General features: G+C 45.9%; 2 protein-coding genes and 2 long non-coding RNA genes across 4 annotated transcripts; 2 read left to right on the forward strand and 2 right to left on the reverse strand.

Annotated features, from left to right (window-relative positions):
• The first annotated feature begins 644 nt into the window (after positions 1–644).
• LOC123425769 lies at positions 645–1,260 on the forward strand. The gene is made up of 3 exons (XR_006621876.1): positions 645–727; positions 847–902; positions 997–1,260. It is a non-coding gene; the product is annotated as an uncharacterized LOC123425769 (long non-coding RNA).
• A 1,490-nt stretch (positions 1,261–2,750) lies between these two features.
• LOC123425770 (phenylalanine ammonia-lyase-like) lies at positions 2,751–7,094 on the reverse strand. Its single transcript, XM_045109493.1, has one exon. The coding sequence runs from the start codon at positions 5,427–5,429 to the stop codon at positions 3,306–3,308; it is 2,124 nt and encodes a 707-aa protein (XP_044965428.1). The 5' UTR covers positions 5,430–7,094; the 3' UTR covers positions 2,751–3,305.
• Positions 7,095–10,177: 3,083 nt separating this feature from the next.
• LOC123425771 lies at positions 10,178–10,793 on the forward strand. The gene is made up of 3 exons (XR_006621877.1): positions 10,178–10,260; positions 10,380–10,435; positions 10,530–10,793. It is a non-coding gene; the product is annotated as an uncharacterized LOC123425771 (long non-coding RNA).
• A 1,490-nt stretch (positions 10,794–12,283) lies between these two features.
• Positions 12,284–15,899, reverse strand: LOC123425773 (phenylalanine ammonia-lyase-like). The gene has a single exon (XM_045109494.1). It carries the CDS (start codon positions 14,960–14,962, stop codon positions 12,839–12,841), a length of 2,124 nt encoding a protein of 707 aa, XP_044965429.1. The 5' UTR covers positions 14,963–15,899; the 3' UTR covers positions 12,284–12,838.
• Positions 15,900–18,732: the final 2,833 nt, after the last annotated feature.

Raw genomic sequence — 18,732 nt, forward strand, 5'->3', positions numbered from 1 at the left:
TCTTTACTGGTTTCCATAGAGGTGATCTATAAATTGTCGATTTCACTAAGAAATCCAAACCCCGTACATGTTTTATTGCTAAATCTTCTAAAGGTTGGCTGTGGCATAGAAGATTAGGACATGTTGGTATGCGTAACCTTGACAAGCTTATCAAAGGTGATCATATTCTTGGTGTTAAAGATGTTATCTTTGACAAAGATAGACTTTGTAGTGCTTGTCAAGCAGGAAAACAAGTTGGTGGAAGTCATCTCGTAAAGAACATCATGACTACAAGAAGACCACTCGAGCTGCTTCACATGGATCTCTTTGGTCCTAATGCTTACAAGAGCCTCGGTGGAAATTCTTATGGTTTAGTCATTGTTGATGATTTTTTCAGATTTACATGGGTATTCTTTCTTGATGATAAGTCGCAGGTACAAAAGATCTTCAAGAACTTTGCTCGAAAAGCTCAAAATCAGTTTGAAGTGAAGATCAAGAAGGTTCGGAGCGAAAACGGAGTTTAAGAACACTAATGTGAATACTTTTCTTGACGAAGAAGGTGTCTCACATGAGTTCTTGGCGACGTACACACCTCAACAAAATGAAGTTGTTGAGAGGAAGAACCGGACTCTCATAGATATGGCTAGGACGAGGCTTGACGAATACAAGACTCCAAGACACTTTTGGGCAGAAGTTGTGAATACAGCTTGCCATGCCATAAACCGACTTTACCTACACAAACTTCTTGGTAAAAATGCAGATTGCTCCGGTTATTAACTAACAGTTTTTTGATGATTTTCTGCAATTCCGGCCAAGTATTGTGGCTGAATGCTTCCATCTCACTGACTTAATCTGCTTCTTTGTCAGGTACCTTAAACGGAAACTTCTTAAGTTCTTCAGCACTTACGATCGAACAGAAGACAGTGAGAAAACACTTCTCAACTTATCCTTCAGTCATCAGCCTATCTTTCCCTCAGTTCATCCCAATTCATATTTCTGACACATTTTGGCGGTCAGTATTTGTTTTCTTCAGGTTAGTAGCAGCTATCTGGTTGTGCTCGCACAGCGGATTATGAAGAGGTTATACCTGGACTTGGAGAAAATGACAGTGTGGCAGATGTGAGTATCAGCATATTTTCCTCAGGTTAGTATCAGACTTGGATAAAGAAACATGGGTCTGATTAGTTTCTGTCACTAGTTCATATGTGATGAACTCCTGTATATATCCTCTTGTGCTTACTGTTTTTTTCTTGGTGGTTCTCTCATTGCCTGGAAGACGAAGAAACAGATTGCAGTTTCCCGTTCGAGTGCAGAGGCTGAGTTGCGAGCGATGGCTCTTTTGACGGCAGAGGTGACTTGGTTACGGTGGTTACTTCAGGATTTTGGTGTTTCTGTCACTACACCGACTCTGCTTTTATCTGACAGTACAGGTGCTATTAGCATTGCGCGCGATCCTGTGAAGCATGAGCTCACCAAGCATATTGGTGTTGATGCTTTCTATGTGCGCGCTGCTGTGCAGGATCAGGTTGTTGCTCTTCAGTATGTGCCTTCCGAGTTACAATTGGCGGATTTCCTGACGAAGGCCCAGACTAGAGCACAACATGGCTTTTATCTCTCCAAACTTAGTGTTGTTCATCCACCATGAGTTTGAGGGGGGGTGTTAGAGTTATAATACAACTCATGTACCCTTTTGTATTTATCCCAATATATAAGGGGTTTTCCTGCATATAGTCCATAACCTGTACATGTATATATATTGGCCATGGCCTCATGGTAATACTAAGTTGCTTATTCCTAACAAACTGTAGGTCTAGTCCTTGCCATGCCCGCTCGGCGTTCGTCACACGGCGTTCGTCACATCCATCGCAGACGAAGCGCCAGACCGGTGCGCTCCAGATCGCGGATCTTGTTATTTAATATCAATAGTATGTAAGCACTTCTGTAACCGACAGTATCGCCTTACAGAGCTGTATGGAATGGTTACCAAATGCGATATGTTAACTCACGGATTGTTTCAGGCATTCAAGGCGTTGATAAAGAAAGTAAAGAGCTGGAAGGAAAAATGCAGATTGCTCCCGTTATTAACTAACAGTTTTTTGATAATTTTCTGCAATTCCGGCCAAGTATTGTGGCCGAATGCTTCCATCTCACTGACTTAATCTGCTTCTTTGTCTGGTACCTTAAACGGAAACTTCTTAAGTTATTCAGCACTTTCAATCGAACAACAGTTAGGTCTTCCTGCCCACCTGCGTTTTATCAAGTTATTTTTGGTTAATACCACCCCTTTGTGTATAAACCACATAAAGATTTTAATCCTTAGAAGCACTTTGATATTTCAAATGTTGACTCACGGATTGTTTCAGGCATTTAAGGAGTTGATAAAGAAAGTAAAGAGCTGGAATAAAAAACACAGTTTGCTCCCGTTATTAACTGACAGGTTTTGGATAATTTTCTGCAATTCTGGCCAAGTAGTGTGGCCGAATGCTTCCATCTCACTGACTTTATCTGCTTCTTTGTCAGGTACCTTAAAAAGAAACTTCTTAAGTTCTTCAGCACTTACAATCGAACAGAAGACAGTGAGAAAACACTTCTCAACTTATCCTTCAGTCATCAGCCTATCTTTCCCTCAGTTCATCCCAATTCATATTTCTGACACATTTTGGCTGTCCGTTTTTGTTTTCCTCAGGTTAGTAGCAGCTATCTGGTTGTGCTCGCACAGCGGATTATAAAGAGGTTATACCTGGACTTGGAGAAAATGACAGTGTGGCAGATGTGAGTATCAGCATATTTTCCTCAGGTTAGTATCAGACTTGGATAAAGAAACATGGGTCTGATTAGTTTCTGTGACTAGTTCATATGTGCTGAACTCCTGTATATATCCTCTCCTGCTTACTGTTTTTTTTTTCTCTCTGTGAATTATTTCTATCACTACTCCCTTCCCTTCTTGTGCCGGAACATGTATGATACTAACGTAAATTGTTCGAGAATGTGCTTGTATGACAATCACAACCTGGTGGTATTTCTCTCTATTGCAATGCGACGTGATAACTACATACAGCAAGTCTGAGCGTGCTGATTCAGTAGTAGACTGGTTTCTTTGGACATTTTTCAAGAATATCAACATTTGTCAGGAAAATTTGTGCCCTTTCGCTTACACCATCACAAGCTCTAGTTGCTACGTGGCGCCACAAGTATTGCAGAGTGCAATCTTTGCAACATATTAGGAGAGGGAAAAAATGAAATCGAACACAAGTATTGTCAATTTAGAACATGTGGAGCCTTTCAGAGTTCTGAAGCACAGCATTATCTTCTCTTCATCTCCTTGTTTAGCAGATAGGCAGAGGCTCGCCATTCCACTCCTTGAGGCATTCCAGCAGCGCGTCGATGTGCTTGCCCTGGTTCATGGCAACAAACACCTTGTCCACCTCCTCCCCGGGTGACCGTGTCTTCTCTCCTGTCAAGTACACCGTTCCCAGCTCCTCGCGCACGAACCGGTATAGAGGGTACGATCGGCAGTCAGTGATACGGTTCGGTTCTGCAGCGGTGCCATTCTCCACCGCACCTCTAGCAGCCTCAACCTCCTGAGGCAGTGCCGCGTAGAGCTCCTGCTCGAATGTGGCAACCTTGGCAAACACCGAGGTCTCCACGTTGTGCTCGGCCTCACCGTTGGCCAAGGCATGCTCCACCAACACCGCACGCATCTTCTTCATGAGAGGGTAGTTGGCGCTGCAAGGGTCGTCCGCGTATGCAAACACCGCCTCGCGGTCGATTGTTTGAAGCAGGTCCTTCTCACAAAAACGCGCGTTGTGAAGGCCGCCCATGCCATTTGTGATCAGGGTCTTCCTGGCCACTCTTGTGACACAATTCTTGACGGCGTTCTTGACATTCTCCTCGAGGTGGCGTAGGTCGATGGCTTGGCACAACGCAACCAAAAATGTAGAGGACATGAGCTTCAGAATGTCGATGGCCTCGGCAGTCTTCCGGGCCGAGATTAATCCGAGGGAGTTAACATCTTGATTGTGTTGCTCCGCACTCTGGACATGGTTGGTCACTGGGTTGCCCAAGAATTGGAGCTCCGAGCAGTATGAAGCCATGGCGATCTCGGCACCCTTGAAGCCATAGTCCAGGCTTGGGTTGCGGCCACCAGAGAGGTTGGAGGGCAAACCATTGTTGTAGAGGTCATTCACTAGCTCCGAGAACTGGGCAAACATGAGCTTGCCGATCGCAGCAATGGCAAGTCTGGTGTTGTCCATGGACACACCGATGGGCGTGCCCTGGAAGTTGCCGCCATGGATTGCCTTTCCACGAGATACGTCAATGAGTGGGTTGTCATTGACAGAGTTGATCTCCCTCTCGATGGACTTTGTCGCTGCACGGATGACCTCAATTTGGGGTCCGAGCCATTGCGGGGACGTGCGAAGAGCATATCTGTCTTGCTTCGGCTTCATCAATGGGTCGAGCTCACCAAGTTTCTTTGCGAGCATCATGTAGGAGCTGCCCTCTAGGATGTGCTCCATGATGGCCGCAGCCTCGATCTGTCCGGGGTGGTGCTTCAACTTGTGTGTCAGGTGATCGGTGTACTCTGGCTTGCCGTTCATCACTTCACAGAACACGGCCGACAAAACTTCAGCAAGGACACCAAGTATGTTCGCTTCAAAGAGAACAATGGATGCGAGGCCAGAGCCCACAGCCGTGCCATTAACCATAGCAAGGCCTTCCTTGGGCTGTAGCTCGAAGAAGCCGTGCTGGATGCCGGCAATCTTAAACGCCTCCGCGGCATTAACCTTGGTGCCATCGGGAGCCACAGCTACGGCATTCGGACGGCCGGTGACAAGTCCCGCGATGTAGGAGAGCGGGACGAGATCGCCGGACGCCGTGATGGTGCCCCGAAGCGGCAGACACGGTGTAACATTGGCGTTGAGCAGCGTGGCGACGGTCTCAAGAATCTCGAAGCGGATGCCGGAGTACCCTTGGAGCAGGGTGTTGACGCGGACAAGCATCGCCGCGCGCGTGGTGGCCGCTGGCAGCACATGACCGTCGCTGCCGGTGCCGAACGCCCCGGCGTTAAGGAACCTGATGAGCTCCCTCTGCAGAGCGCCGCCCTCCTTGGTCCTCCGATGGGAGGTGGCGCCGAAGCCGGTGGTGACGCCGTAGCTGTCGGTGCCGTTGGCCATGCTGGTCATCACCCAGTCGCTGCTCTCCTTGACACGGCCGCGGGCGGACTCGTCGAGCTCCACCCTGGCACCGCCGGCCGTGGCCACCGCCGCGACCTGGGCGATGGTCAAGCTGGCACCCTCCATAACCACTACCGGCCTGCGGTACTCCTCAACCATGCGCTTGACGGCGTCCAGATGGCTCCCCGACAGCTCCTGCGCCGCCTTCCCCCAGTTGAGCGGGTCAGCACTCCGCGGCTTGGCCACGCAGACACCATCGCTGCCGTTGGCGGCCATTGGTTTGATCAACACTGTATCTTGAAGTCTCGATGGAACCAGGCAGTTGCGAGAGAGAAGGGATGGAGTAGAGACTGGTGCTCTTTACCGTGTCAGCTGGATTTTTGATGTGGCGATTGACTGATGAAATTGTGGAGGAGCCGTGAGGGAGAGAAGAGCTCGCTGGAGTAGGAGAGGTCGGGAGGCTCTTCTTGGATGGAAATGGAGGAGAGGGAGCTATTTAAATAGGTATTGCAAGCAGGGTGGGTGGGGAACGGAACTGGGGATTGGTGTGGACTGTGACCGGGATGGTAGTGTTGACCGCCGGACCTGGCCGGGTGAGCACGAAGGTGGGGTTGGTGACCTCGTGTGCGCGGAGTAGGCAGCTGCTGCGACGATGGGATACCAGTATTATATGCAGTGCAAATGTGGTGTGCGAGGGAAACGCACGCGGTTGCTGGCTGATGCCCGATGGTGATGGTCTTCGTCTGCCATTTTCAGGTCGGCGGCCTTCTTTTGAATTTTGATCAAGTCTGGTTTGGAGATGAGCTCCCATTATTGTTCCAGTCAGTTTTTGATTTATTTCAGTTAAGGGGTGTATCCAAGACTCATTTTTTATGATTTGGTGGGACGTGTTCTTTACAAATGCATGACACATACTGTAGGGAAGCTCTCGGACTTACAACATGGCTTTTGACCGTGGCTTCAAGACGGAATTTTTTTTTAAAAAGAAAATAGCAAGACGGCAAGTTTACACTAGAGATTTAGACGAGTTTTGCTTTTTCACGATTTCATTGACATAAATGTACCATCAAAAGCATGATGAATTATACTTAATTTCTGCATATGTAAAATGCACGCATCCAAAACACAGTTCCTATCTAAAAAAGAAAAAAACAACATATCGACAATTGTAAAGTCCTAAAGACCGACACTATACCTATGTCGAAGGAGGTGGCGGGCAATTCAAAGATTATGTTGTCATCTATGTTGGATAAAAATCTTTCTGACCATACACTCCAACCACATACGCAACACCTTGAACAGATGCTGGTATTCCGTTCGATGTAGCGTAGTCCATTATTGTTCCAGTCAGTTTTTGATTTATTTCAGTTATAATGGGTGTGTCCAAGACTCATTCTTGTATGATTTGATGGGACGTGTTCAATACAAATGCATGGCACGTACTGTAGGGAAGCTCTCGAACTTACAACATGACTTTTGACCGTGGCTTTAAGACGGAATTTAAAAAAAAGAAAGAAAAATAGCAAGACGGCAAGTTCACACTGGAGATTTAGACGAGTTTTGCTTTTTCATGGTTTCATTGACATAAATCTACCATCAAAAGCATGATGAATAATACTTAATTTCTGCATATGTAAAATGCACGCACCCAAAACACAGTTCCTATCGTAAAAAACGAAAAAGCAACATATCGGCAATTGTAAAGTCCTAAAGACCGACACTATACCTATGTCGAAGGAGGTGGCGGGCAATTCAAAGATTATGTTGTCATCTATGTTGGATAAAAATCTTTCTGACCATCCACTCCAACCACATACGCAACACCTTGAACAGATGCTGGCATTCCGTTCGATGTAGCACATATGATCTCTTGGTGATTTTGATAATTCATGACAACATACAGTGTCTCTCGGACTAACATTTTTACCTAGATATTTCAGGAAAAGTCCATGGAGATGCTATGGCTTAAGGTTTATGTGGAGATGCCCCTGGATACAAGAAAGGAACAATGTTGGCTCAAGTTTCAAGCTAGAAGACTCTTTTTTTTTATATTTGTGAGAAATCATTTTTAAGTTCATAGAAAAGTCAATACTATTAAAAGAGGGTGAGGTATTAAAATGAACTGGTTGCTCAAGTGCTCAGAGATAGCCACCAAAAATACTCAGTCATTTCCTCCATAATCGTTCTGTCCAAAGCCACACACACAAAATCGGTGCCACTAGCTTTCCTATTTCGGCACTACCAATTTTCATCTCAGACAGAATCCTAGCCATAGCCACCAAACCGGTGCAACCGAAACAGTATCGGTGCTACCGAGTTTAGGTGACCAACTTTCTGTTGCTTCGGTACACAAAATCGGAATTTTCGAGTTTGGTTATCGGTGTCACCGAGTTGTGTCATCTGACCGAGCCAACTTTTCGGTGCCACCGAGTTGTGTATATCGGTTCCATGGAGATTCAAAAGTTGTTGCCTTTTGTGCAAGTCGGTACCACCGAGTTCATGACTTCGGTGTCACCGAGTTGGCCACTTTAGGTGTAACGGTTGGATTTTGGCTGCTGCCTATATATACCCATCCACCCATCTCTCATTCGTGGGAGAAGCACTCAGAACACACACTTCATTGTCATATCCATTTTTCTGAGAGAGAGCCACCTACTCATGTGTTGAGATCAAGATATTCCAATCCAACCATTTGAAACTTGATGTCTAGGCTCCCCAAGTTGCTTTTCACCAAATCATTCTCTTCTATCCATGCCTATTCCGTGAGAGTGATTTTGTGTTGAGGAGACTATCTTTAGAAGCACAAGAGCAAGGAGTTCATCGTTCTACCACATCTATTACATTTTGAAGGGTGGTGCCTCCTAGATTGGTTAGGTGTCGCTTGGGAGCCTCCTACTTTGTGATGTGGAGTTGAATCAAGATGTTTGTAAGGGCAAAGAGATCGCCTACTTCGTGAAGATCTACCATGAGTGAGGCTAGTCCTGTGTGGACGGAAGCCGTGGTGGAATAAACAAGGCCGCTTCTTCGTGGACCCTTTATGGTTCGAGCCCTCCGTGGACTCTCGCAACCGCTACCCTCCATGGGTTGACGTCTCCACTAACATGGATGTACGATAGCGCCACCTATCGGAACCATGCCAAAAATCATCGTGTTAACCTCTTTGCGTTTGATCTCCGAAACTCTACTCCTTATTACATGTGCAAAGTCTTTACTTTTCCGTTGACATATATGTTGACTAGGATGTGTAGGGTGTACTAGACTTGTTAGAATCATTGAAATCTGCCAACCTTGAAATTGGGAAGGCTAAGATTTTAATCCTATGCAAGTAGTCTATTCATCCCCCTCTAGACACACTTTCTATCGATCCCTCAATTGGTATCAGAGCAAGGTCTCCAAAACCTTGGTTTAATCACCGTTGGAGGAAGATGAATGTGACTAGTTCCGGGATTTTTAGTTGTAGAGTGCCTATTCTCAATGAGGAGTATTATGGACAATGGAAATATGAAATGCTTGATATATTTGATGAGTTCCATTTGCACAAGTATGTTGAATATCCCTATGTGCCTCCCATTGATCCCATACATCCTTCTCATGATTATGAAGGTCATATGCTTGGTAATCTTAACACTGTTAATCTAATCATTAAAGGACTACCAAGAAGTGTGCTTAATCATATGCAAAACTTCGAGTGTGCTTATACCTTGTGGAAAAACTTAGAGGAAAGATATCCAAATTATTCTTTGAAAAATCTTGATATCATTACCCACAAATGCATTGCCTTTCACAAAATGAAGTCAAGTGATCCTAATTTTGATAAATGTCTATTTGATCTTCGTGACCTCATGCGTGCTAAAGGAGATGTCATCACTATTAACAATATCATTATTGAAGCCGTAAATATGAATATTGTGATAGTCAAAATTCTGATGAAACTCTTGTTTATGATGAGGGAACTTCATCCGATGATGATTATGTGGAGCATGGCTACTGCAATGAAGATGAAGCGTTGACAACGAGTACGAGAAGACCATGAGGAACCTTAGTCTTATGGTGAACTTTAGAGACTACATGGCCGGAGGAAAGGAGTGGATACTTGACAGTGGATGCACCGATCACATGACCCGAGATAAAGACATGTTTCATGAGCTCACACCAAACCGCGACCTCGAAGGTATGTGACCTTTGGAGATAACTCCAAGGGTGAGGTACTTGGTCTTGGTAAGCTGGCTCTATCTCATGATAGTTCCATTCAAAATGTCATGCTTGTTGAATACCTTAGGTACAATCTTCTTTTCGTATATAAACTAGAAAACTTTGGTTTCGATGTGCTATTTACGAAAGTTGACTGCTGAGTATTTCGTAGCGACAACCATAACATTGTCTTTACTGGTTTCCATAGAGGTGATCTATAAATTGTCGATTTCACTAAGAAATCCAAACCCCGTACATGTTTTATTGCTAAATCTTCTAAAGGTTGGCTGTGGCATAGAAGATTAGGACATGTTGGTATGCGTAACCTTGACAAGCTTATCAAAGGTGATCATATTCTTGGTGTTAAAGATGTTATCTTTGACAAAGATAGACTTTGTAGTGCTTGTCAAGCAGGAAAACAAGTTGGTGGAAGTCATCTCGTAAAGAACATCATGACTACAAGAAGACCACTCGAGCTGCTTCACATGGATCTCTTTGGTCCTAATGCTTACAAGAGCCTCGGTGGAAATTCTTATGGTTTAGTCATTGTTGATGATTTTTTCAGATTTACATGGGTATTCTTTCTTGATGATAAGTCGCAGGTACAAAAGATCTTCAAGAACTTTGCTCGAAAAGCTCAAAATCAGTTTGAAGTGAAGATCAAGAAGGTTCGGAGCGAAAACGGAGTTTAAGAACACTAATGTGAATACTTTTCTTGACGAAGAAGGTGTCTCACATGAGTTCTTGGCGACGTACACACCTCAACAAAATGAAGTTGTTGAGAGGAAGAACCGGACTCTCATAGATATGGCTAGGACGAGGCTTGACGAATACAAGACTCCAAGACACTTTTGGGCAGAAGTTGTGAATACAGCTTGCCATGCCATAAACCGACTTTACCTACACAAACTTCTTGGTAAAAATGCAGATTGCTCCGGTTATTAACTAACAGTTTTTTGATGATTTTCTGCAATTCCGGCCAAGTATTGTGGCTGAATGCTTCCATCTCACTGACTTAATCTGCTTCTTTGTCAGGTACCTTAAACGGAAACTTCTTAAGTTCTTCAGCACTTACGATCGAACAGAAGACAGTGAGAAAACACTTCTCAACTTATCCTTCAGTCATCAGCCTATCTTTCCCTCAGTTCATCCCAATTCATATTTCTGACACATTTTGGCGGTCAGTATTTGTTTTCTTCAGGTTAGTAGCAGCTATCTGGTTGTGCTCGCACAGCGGATTATGAAGAGGTTATACCTGGACTTGGAGAAAATGACAGTGTGGCAGATGTGAGTATCAGCATATTTTCCTCAGGTTAGTATCAGACTTGGATAAAGAAACATGGGTCTGATTAGTTTCTGTCACTAGTTCATATGTGATGAACTCCTGTATATATCCTCTTGTGCTTACTGTTTTTTTCTTGGTGGTTCTCTCATTGCCTGGAAGACGAAGAAACAGATTGCAGTTTCCCGTTCGAGTGCAGAGGCTGAGTTGCGAGCGATGGCTCTTTTGACGGCAGAGGTGACTTGGTTACGGTGGTTACTTCAGGATTTTGGTGTTTCTGTCACTACACCGACTCTGCTTTTATCTGACAGTACAGGTGCTATTAGCATTGCGCGCGATCCTGTGAAGCATGAGCTCACCAAGCATATTGGTGTTGATGCTTTCTATGTGCGCGCTGCTGTGCAGGATCAGGTTGTTGCTCTTCAGTATGTGCCTTCCGAGTTACAATTGGCGGATTTCCTGACGAAGGCCCAGACTAGAGCACAACATGGCTTTTATCTCTCCAAACTTAGTGTTGTTCATCCACCATGAGTTTGAGGGGGGGTGTTAGAGTTATAATACAACTCATGTACCCTTTTGTATTTATCCCAATATATAAGGGGTTTTCCTGCATATAGTCCATAACCTGTACATGTATATATATTGGCCATGGCCTCATGGTAATACTAAGTTGCTTATTCCTAACAAACTGTAGGTCTAGTCCTTGCCATGCCCGCTCGGCGTTCGTCACACGGCGTTCGTCACATCCATCGCAGACGAAGCGCCAGACCGGTGCGCTCCAGATCGCGGATCTTGTTATTTAATATCAATAGTATGTAAGCACTTCTGTAACCGACAGTATCGCCTTACAGAGCTGTATGGAATGGTTACCAAATGCGATATGTTAACTCACGGATTGTTTCAGGCATTCAAGGCGTTGATAAAGAAAGTAAAGAGCTGGAAGGAAAAATGCAGATTGCTCCCGTTATTAACTAACAGTTTTTTGATAATTTTCTGCAATTCCGGCCAAGTATTGTGGCCGAATGCTTCCATCTCACTGACTTAATCTGCTTCTTTGTCTGGTACCTTAAACGGAAACTTCTTAAGTTATTCAGCACTTTCAATCGAACAACAGTTAGGTCTTCCTGCCCACCTGCGTTTTATCAAGTTATTTTTGGTTAATACCACCCCTTTGTGTATAAACCACATAAAGATTTTAATCCTTAGAAGCACTTTGATATTTCAAATGTTGACTCACGGATTGTTTCAGGCATTTAAGGAGTTGATAAAGAAAGTAAAGAGCTGGAATAAAAAACACAGTTTGCTCCCGTTATTAACTGACAGGTTTTGGATAATTTTCTGCAATTCTGGCCAAGTAGTGTGGCCGAATGCTTCCATCTCACTGACTTAATCTGCTTCTTTGTCAGGTACCTTAAAAAGAAACTTCTTAAGTTCTTCAGCACTTACAATCGAACAGAAGACAGTGAGAAAACACTTCTCAACTTATCCTTCAGTCATCAGCCTATCTTTCCCTCAGTTCATCCCAATTCATATTTCTGACACATTTTGGCTGTCCGTTTTTGTTTTCCTCAGGTTAGTAGCAGCTATCTGGTTGTGCTCGCACAGCGGATTATAAAGAGGTTATACCTGGACTTGGAGAAAATGACAGTGTGGCAGATGTGAGTATCAGCATATTTTCCTCAGGTTAGTATCAGACTTGGATAAAGAAACATGGGTCTGATTAGTTTCTGTGACTAGTTCATATGTGCTGAACTCCTGTATATATCCTCTCCTGCTTACTGTTTTTTTTTTCTCTCTGTGAATTATTTCTATCACTACTCCCTTCCCTTCTTGTGCCGGAACATGTATGATACTAACGTAAATTGTTCGAGAATGTGCTTGTATGACAATCACAACCTGGTGGTATTTCTCTCTATTGCAATGCGACGTGATAACTACATACAGCAAGTCTGAGCGTGCTGATTCAGTAGTAGACTGGTTTCTTTGGACATTTTTCAAGAATATCAACATTTGTCAGGAAAATTTGTGCCCTTTCGCTTACACCATCACAAGCTCTAGTTGCTACGTGGCGCCACAAGTATTGCAGAGTGCAATCTTTGCAACATATTAGGAGAGGGAAAAAATGAAATCGAACACAAGTATTGTCAATTTAGAACATGTGGAGCCTTTCAGAGTTCTGAAGCACAGCATTATCTTCTCTTCATCTCCTTGTTTAGCAGATAGGCAGAGGCTCGCCATTCCACTCCTTGAGGCATTCCAGCAGCGCGTCGATGTGCTTGCCCTGGTTCATGGCAACAAACACCTTGTCCACCTCCTCCCCGGGTGACCGTGTCTTCTCTCCTGTCAAGTACACCGTTCCCAGCTCCTCGCGCACGAACCGGTATAGAGGGTACGATCGGCAGTCAGTGATACGGTTCGGTTCTGCAGCGGTGCCATTCTCCACCGCACCTCTAGCAGCCTCAACCTCCTGAGGCAGTGCCGCGTAGAGCTCCTGCTCGAATGTGGCAACCTTGGCAAACACCGAGGTCTCCACGTTGTGCTCGGCCTCACCGTTGGCCAAGGCATGCTCCACCAACACCGCACGCATCTTCTTCATGAGAGGGTAGTTGGCGCTGCAAGGGTCGTCCGCGTATGCAAACACCGCCTCGCGGTCGATTGTTTGAAGCAGGTCCTTCTCACAAAAACGCGCGTTGTGAAGGCCGCCCATGCCATTTGTGATCAGGGTCTTCCTGGCCACTCTTGTGACACAATTCTTGACGGCGTTCTTGACATTCTCCTCGAGGTGGCGTAGGTCGATGGCTTGGCACAACGCAACCAAAAATGTAGAGGACATGAGCTTCAGAATGTCGATGGCCTCGGCAGTCTTCCGGGCCGAGATTAATCCGAGGGAGTTAACATCTTGATTGTGTTGCTCCGCACTCTGGACATGGTTGGTCACTGGGTTGCCCAAGAATTGGAGCTCCGAGCAGTATGAAGCCATGGCGATCTCGGCACCCTTGAAGCCATAGTCCAGGCTTGGGTTGCGGCCACCAGAGAGGTTGGAGGGCAAACCATTGTTGTAGAGGTCATTCACTAGCTCCGAGAACTGGGCAAACATGAGCTTGCCGATCGCAGCAATGGCAAGTCTGGTGTTGTCCATGGACACACCGATGGGCGTGCCCTGGAAGTTGCCGCCATGGATTGCCTTTCCACGAGATACGTCAATGAGTGGGTTGTCATTGACAGAGTTGATCTCCCTCTCGATGGACTTTGTCGCTGCACGGATGACCTCAATTTGGGGTCCGAGCCATTGCGGGGACGTGCGAAGAGCATATCTGTCTTGCTTCGGCTTCATCAATGGGTCGAGCTCACCAAGTTTCTTTGCGAGCATCATGTAGGAGCTGCCCTCTAGGATGTGCTCCATGATGGCCGCAGCCTCGATCTGTCCGGGGTGGTGCTTCAACTTGTGTGTCAGGTGATCGGTGTACTCTGGCTTGCCGTTCATCACTTCACAGAACACGGCCGACAAAACTTCAGCAAGGACACCAAGTATGTTCGCTTCAAAGAGAACAATGGATGCGAGGCCAGAGCCCACAGCCGTGCCATTAACCATAGCAAGGCCTTCCTTGGGCTGTAGCTCGAAGAAGCCGTGCTGGATGCCGGCAATCTTAAACGCCTCCGCGGCATTAACCTTGGTGCCATCGGGAGCCACAGCTACGGCATTCGGACGGCCGGTGACAAGTCCCGCGATGTAGGAGAGCGGGACGAGATCGCCGGACGCCGTGATGGTGCCCCGAAGCGGCAGACACGGTGTAACATTGGCGTTGAGCAGCGTGGCGACGGTCTCAAGAATCTCGAAGCGGATGCCGGAGTACCCTTGGAGCAGGGTGTTGACGCGGACAAGCATCGCCGCGCGCGTGGTGGCCGCTGGCAGCACATGACCGTCGCTGCCGGTGCCGAACGCCCCGGCGTTAAGGAACCTGATGAGCTCCCTCTGCAGAGCGCCGCCCTCCTTGGTCCTCCGATGGGAGGTGGCGCCGAAGCCGGTGGTGACGCCGTAGCTGTCGGTGCCGTTGGCCATGCTGGTCATCACCCAGTCGCTGCTCTCCTTGACACGGCCGCGGGCGGACTCGTCGAGCTCCACCCTGGCACCGCCGGCCGTGGCCACCGCCGCGACCTGGGCGATGGTCAAGCTGGCACCCTCCATAACCACTACCGGCCTGCGGTACTCCTCAACCATGCGCTTGACGGCGTCCAGATGGCTCCCCGACAGCTCCTGCGCCGCCTTCCCCCAGTTGAGCGGGTCAGCACTCCGCGGCTTGGCCACGCAGACACCATCGCTGCCGTTGGCGGCCATTGGTTTGATCAACACTGTATCTTGAAGTCTCGATGGAACCAGGCAGTTGCGAGAGAGAAGGGATGGAGTAGAGACTGGTGCTCTTTACCGTGTCAGCTGGATTTTTGATGTGGCGATTGACTGATGAAATTGTGGAGGAGCCGTGAGGGAGAGAAGAGCTCGCTGGAGTAGGAGAGGTCGGGAGGCTCTTCTTGGATGGAAATGGAGGAGAGGGAGCTATTTAAATAGGTATTGCAAGCAGGGTGGGTGGGGAACGGAACTGGGGATTGGTGTGGACTGTGACCGGGATGGTAGTGTTGACCGCCGGACCTGGCCGGGTGAGCACGAAGGTGGGGTTGGTGACCTCGTGTGCGCGGAGTAGGCAGCTGCTGCGACGATGGGATACCAGTATTATATGCAGTGCAAATGTGGTGTGCGAGGGAAACGCACGCGGTTGCTGGCTGATGCCCGATGGTGATGGTCTTCGTCTGCCATTTTCAGGTCGGCGGCCTTCTTTTGAATTTTGATCAAGTCTGGTTTGGAGATGAGCTCCCATTATTGTTCCAGTCAGTTTTTGATTTATTTCAGTTAAGGGGTGTATCCAAGACTCATTTTTTATGATTTGGTGGGACGTGTTCTTTACAAATGCATGACACATACTGTAGGGAAGCTCTCGGACTTACAACATGGCTTTTGACCGTGGCTTCAAGACGGAATTTTTTTTTAAAAAGAAAATAGCAAGACGGCAAGTTTACACTAGAGATTTAGACGAGTTTTGCTTTTTCACGATTTCATTGACATAAATGTACCATCAAAAGCATGATGAATTATACTTAATTTCTGCATATGTAAAATGCACGCATCCAAAACACAGTTCCTATCTAAAAAAGAAAAAAACAACATATCGACAATTGTAAAGTCCTAAAGACCGACACTATACCTATGTCGAAGGAGGTGGCGGGCAATTCAAAGATTATGTTATCATCTATGTTGGATAAAAATCTTTCTGACCATACACTCCAACCACATACGCAACACCTTGAACAGATGCTGGTATTCCGTTCGATGTAGCGTAGTCCATTATTGTTCCAGTCAGTTTTTGATTTATTTCAGTTATAATGGGTGTGTCCAAGACTCATTCTTGTATGATTTGATGGGACGTGTTCAATACAAATGCATGGCACGTACTGTAGGGAAGCTCTCGGACTTACAACATGACTTTTGACCGTGGCTTTAAGACGGAATTTAAAAAAAGAAAGAAAAATAGCAAGACGGCAAGTTCACACTGGAGATTTAGACGAGTTTTGCTTTTTCACGGTTTCATTGACATAAATCTACCATCAAAAGCATGATGAATAATACTTAATTTCTGCATATGTAAAATGCACGCACCCAAAACACAGTTCCTATCGTAAAAAACGAAAAAGCAACATATCGGCAATTGTAAAGTCCTAAAGACCGACACTATACCTATGTCGAAGGAGGTGGCGGGCAATTCAAAGATTATGTTGTCATCTACTTTGGATAAAAATCTTTCTGGCCATCCATTCCAACCACATGCGCAACACCTTGAACAGATGTTGGTATTCCTTTCGATGTAGCGTAGTCCATGTACAAAGCCAGTGCATACGACAAAATAACATGCAAAGGAAAATGATCTTTGCCATTAAAAAGAAAATCATTTCTATATGGACATAGTGATCATAGTAAGATAGACACTCCCACTTACTAGGATACTAAACCTACTCTATATTTTTTGTTACCTTACTAGTTGCAACGAACGAGGTTGTCTTTAGTTAGAACAACCATCCTCAATGATACCACATAAAGGTCTTGGCTTTTAGTGGAATCTTCGGCTTCCAACCCAGCTTATTATTTTCACGAGGTCCTGTGAATGCATAAGAACACAACACATCAAGTATGTTAGGAAGGATACGAATGTAGTGAGATTGCAACAAAACAAATCCCATCATGGTGTCTTATAAGTCTAATCTAATCTGGAAGATTTAGCCATGACACTAGAGGTGGGGGTAGCGGGATCAAATACCGCTTGAAAAACTAGCCGTGTCGGATGAACTGAGCACATGCACAAGTGCGCATGACGAAAAAAAATTAAGGAGTGGCGAAACTCGTCGGAGATCATCGGAGGTCCAAAGCTATGAAGTCGCGTTCGACAAGTTTTATCATCGGTCGGGCACTGTCCTCTCGGGAGCGGGGGAGTGCAATGCAGACAACTATTGCCTCCTCCAACCCGCATGGAATGACACCCCATTCGACGGATCTGTTCTAGCCGGAGTCAGATCCGCTGCCCGCCATGCCGAGGAAGGCTAGAAATCGCTGAAGATGAGATCGGGTTACGGAGGGGAGTGAAGGTGAGTTGAGTGGAGTGGCTAGCGTTTGGTCCGGCGAGCGGATGGAAAGGAATATGTACGGCTCGGGTGGGCCAGCGTGGGTTGGGTCTGACGTGCCGGATGCGCCCACATTCGCCCCATATTTGGGCTATATATGAGGGGTGCCGGTCAGCCCGGCGTTTGAGGCCCGTTTGCATCACGTGTTTGGACCATTGACCGAATGGACTGTCCAGGCGTTTGAGACGGTTTAAGAGGTCTCATTGTAGATGATCTAAACCCTTCGCCTGTCGCCTTTGTAGGCTATCCCATTGTCAGTCGCCCGCATGTTCCTCGCGACCTCGCCAGCCGCTTAGGGTTGAGTCGCGTGTGCGTGTGCGAGGGGAGTTGGTCGCGTGTGCATGTCCGTAGGTGCTCAATCGAATCGAGCTCGACCGGTTCCTGTCACAACAACTTGATGGGTCGGCCCACTAGGACAGTGGCTTCTTTCTTTCACCGATACATGCGTATGTATAAATTTTATTTTGTCCATAATTAAGGTATGGCGGCTGCTATACCTTGCCCACCGGGGGCTCCGCCAGCGTGCAAGTGTATCGTACTTACCATGAAAAATGAGTTACAAGGCTAGATATTTTTTTTGGGATACTTGCATTACCTAGTCATTTCACCTCACAAAAACATATTGTTGAATCGTCCTTTATCATGAAAGATCCAAAGCGAAAAAAATATGTTACTTCGTCGCCATCAGATCAGCCCAAAAGTGTGAATCTCAAGGTTTTCAATATGCCCGGGATACAATTTGTTTGTGTACATACTTATTGTCTAGCAGGGTTTGTCAGGCACCATCCTTAGTAAGTAGTTTGAACAACAATTTACTACGTAAGGCATCATTCTTGATGTGAAGGTCATGAATGCCTAGACCACCTTGGTCTTTCGGTGTGCAGATCACGCTCCATTGGGTCAGTCGGTGCCTTTTTCCCTATCTCATCGCCAAAAGAATACTGATATAAAATAATCTAGTCTTTGAGGACCCCTTTTGGTAGTTGGAAGGAGAGCATATAGAGAACAATATTTCTCAGGATACAGTTGATCAAAACCAGCCATCCTCCCAAAGTGAGCAACTTGCCTTTCCGACCGCTTAGCCATTTCTCTAAACACTCTTTCATATGTTTCCACTCTGCATTATTGAGACGCATAGATGATTTATCCGAATTCTCAAGTATTTAATCATAAATTGGCTTTGCAACAGTTTTGTATTGAGCTCCTCTTTCAGCATGCAAAAATTGAGATTTTTTCCTTGTTGTACATATTTTCTGGTACATTAAAATGCTTTATGTGACATATTCCTTTTTATATTTGGATTATTTTCATAAGGTTTAACTTATCTTGAAGAGGACCAAGATTTTTGTGACCCTCCTCTAAACTAAGGCAAGCTACCACAAA

The sequence above is a fragment of the Hordeum vulgare genome, chromosome 2H (genome assembly GCF_904849725.1).
Source record: "Hordeum vulgare subsp. vulgare chromosome 2H, MorexV3_pseudomolecules_assembly, whole genome shotgun sequence".
NCBI lineage: Eukaryota > Viridiplantae > Streptophyta > Magnoliopsida > Poales > Poaceae > Hordeum > Hordeum vulgare.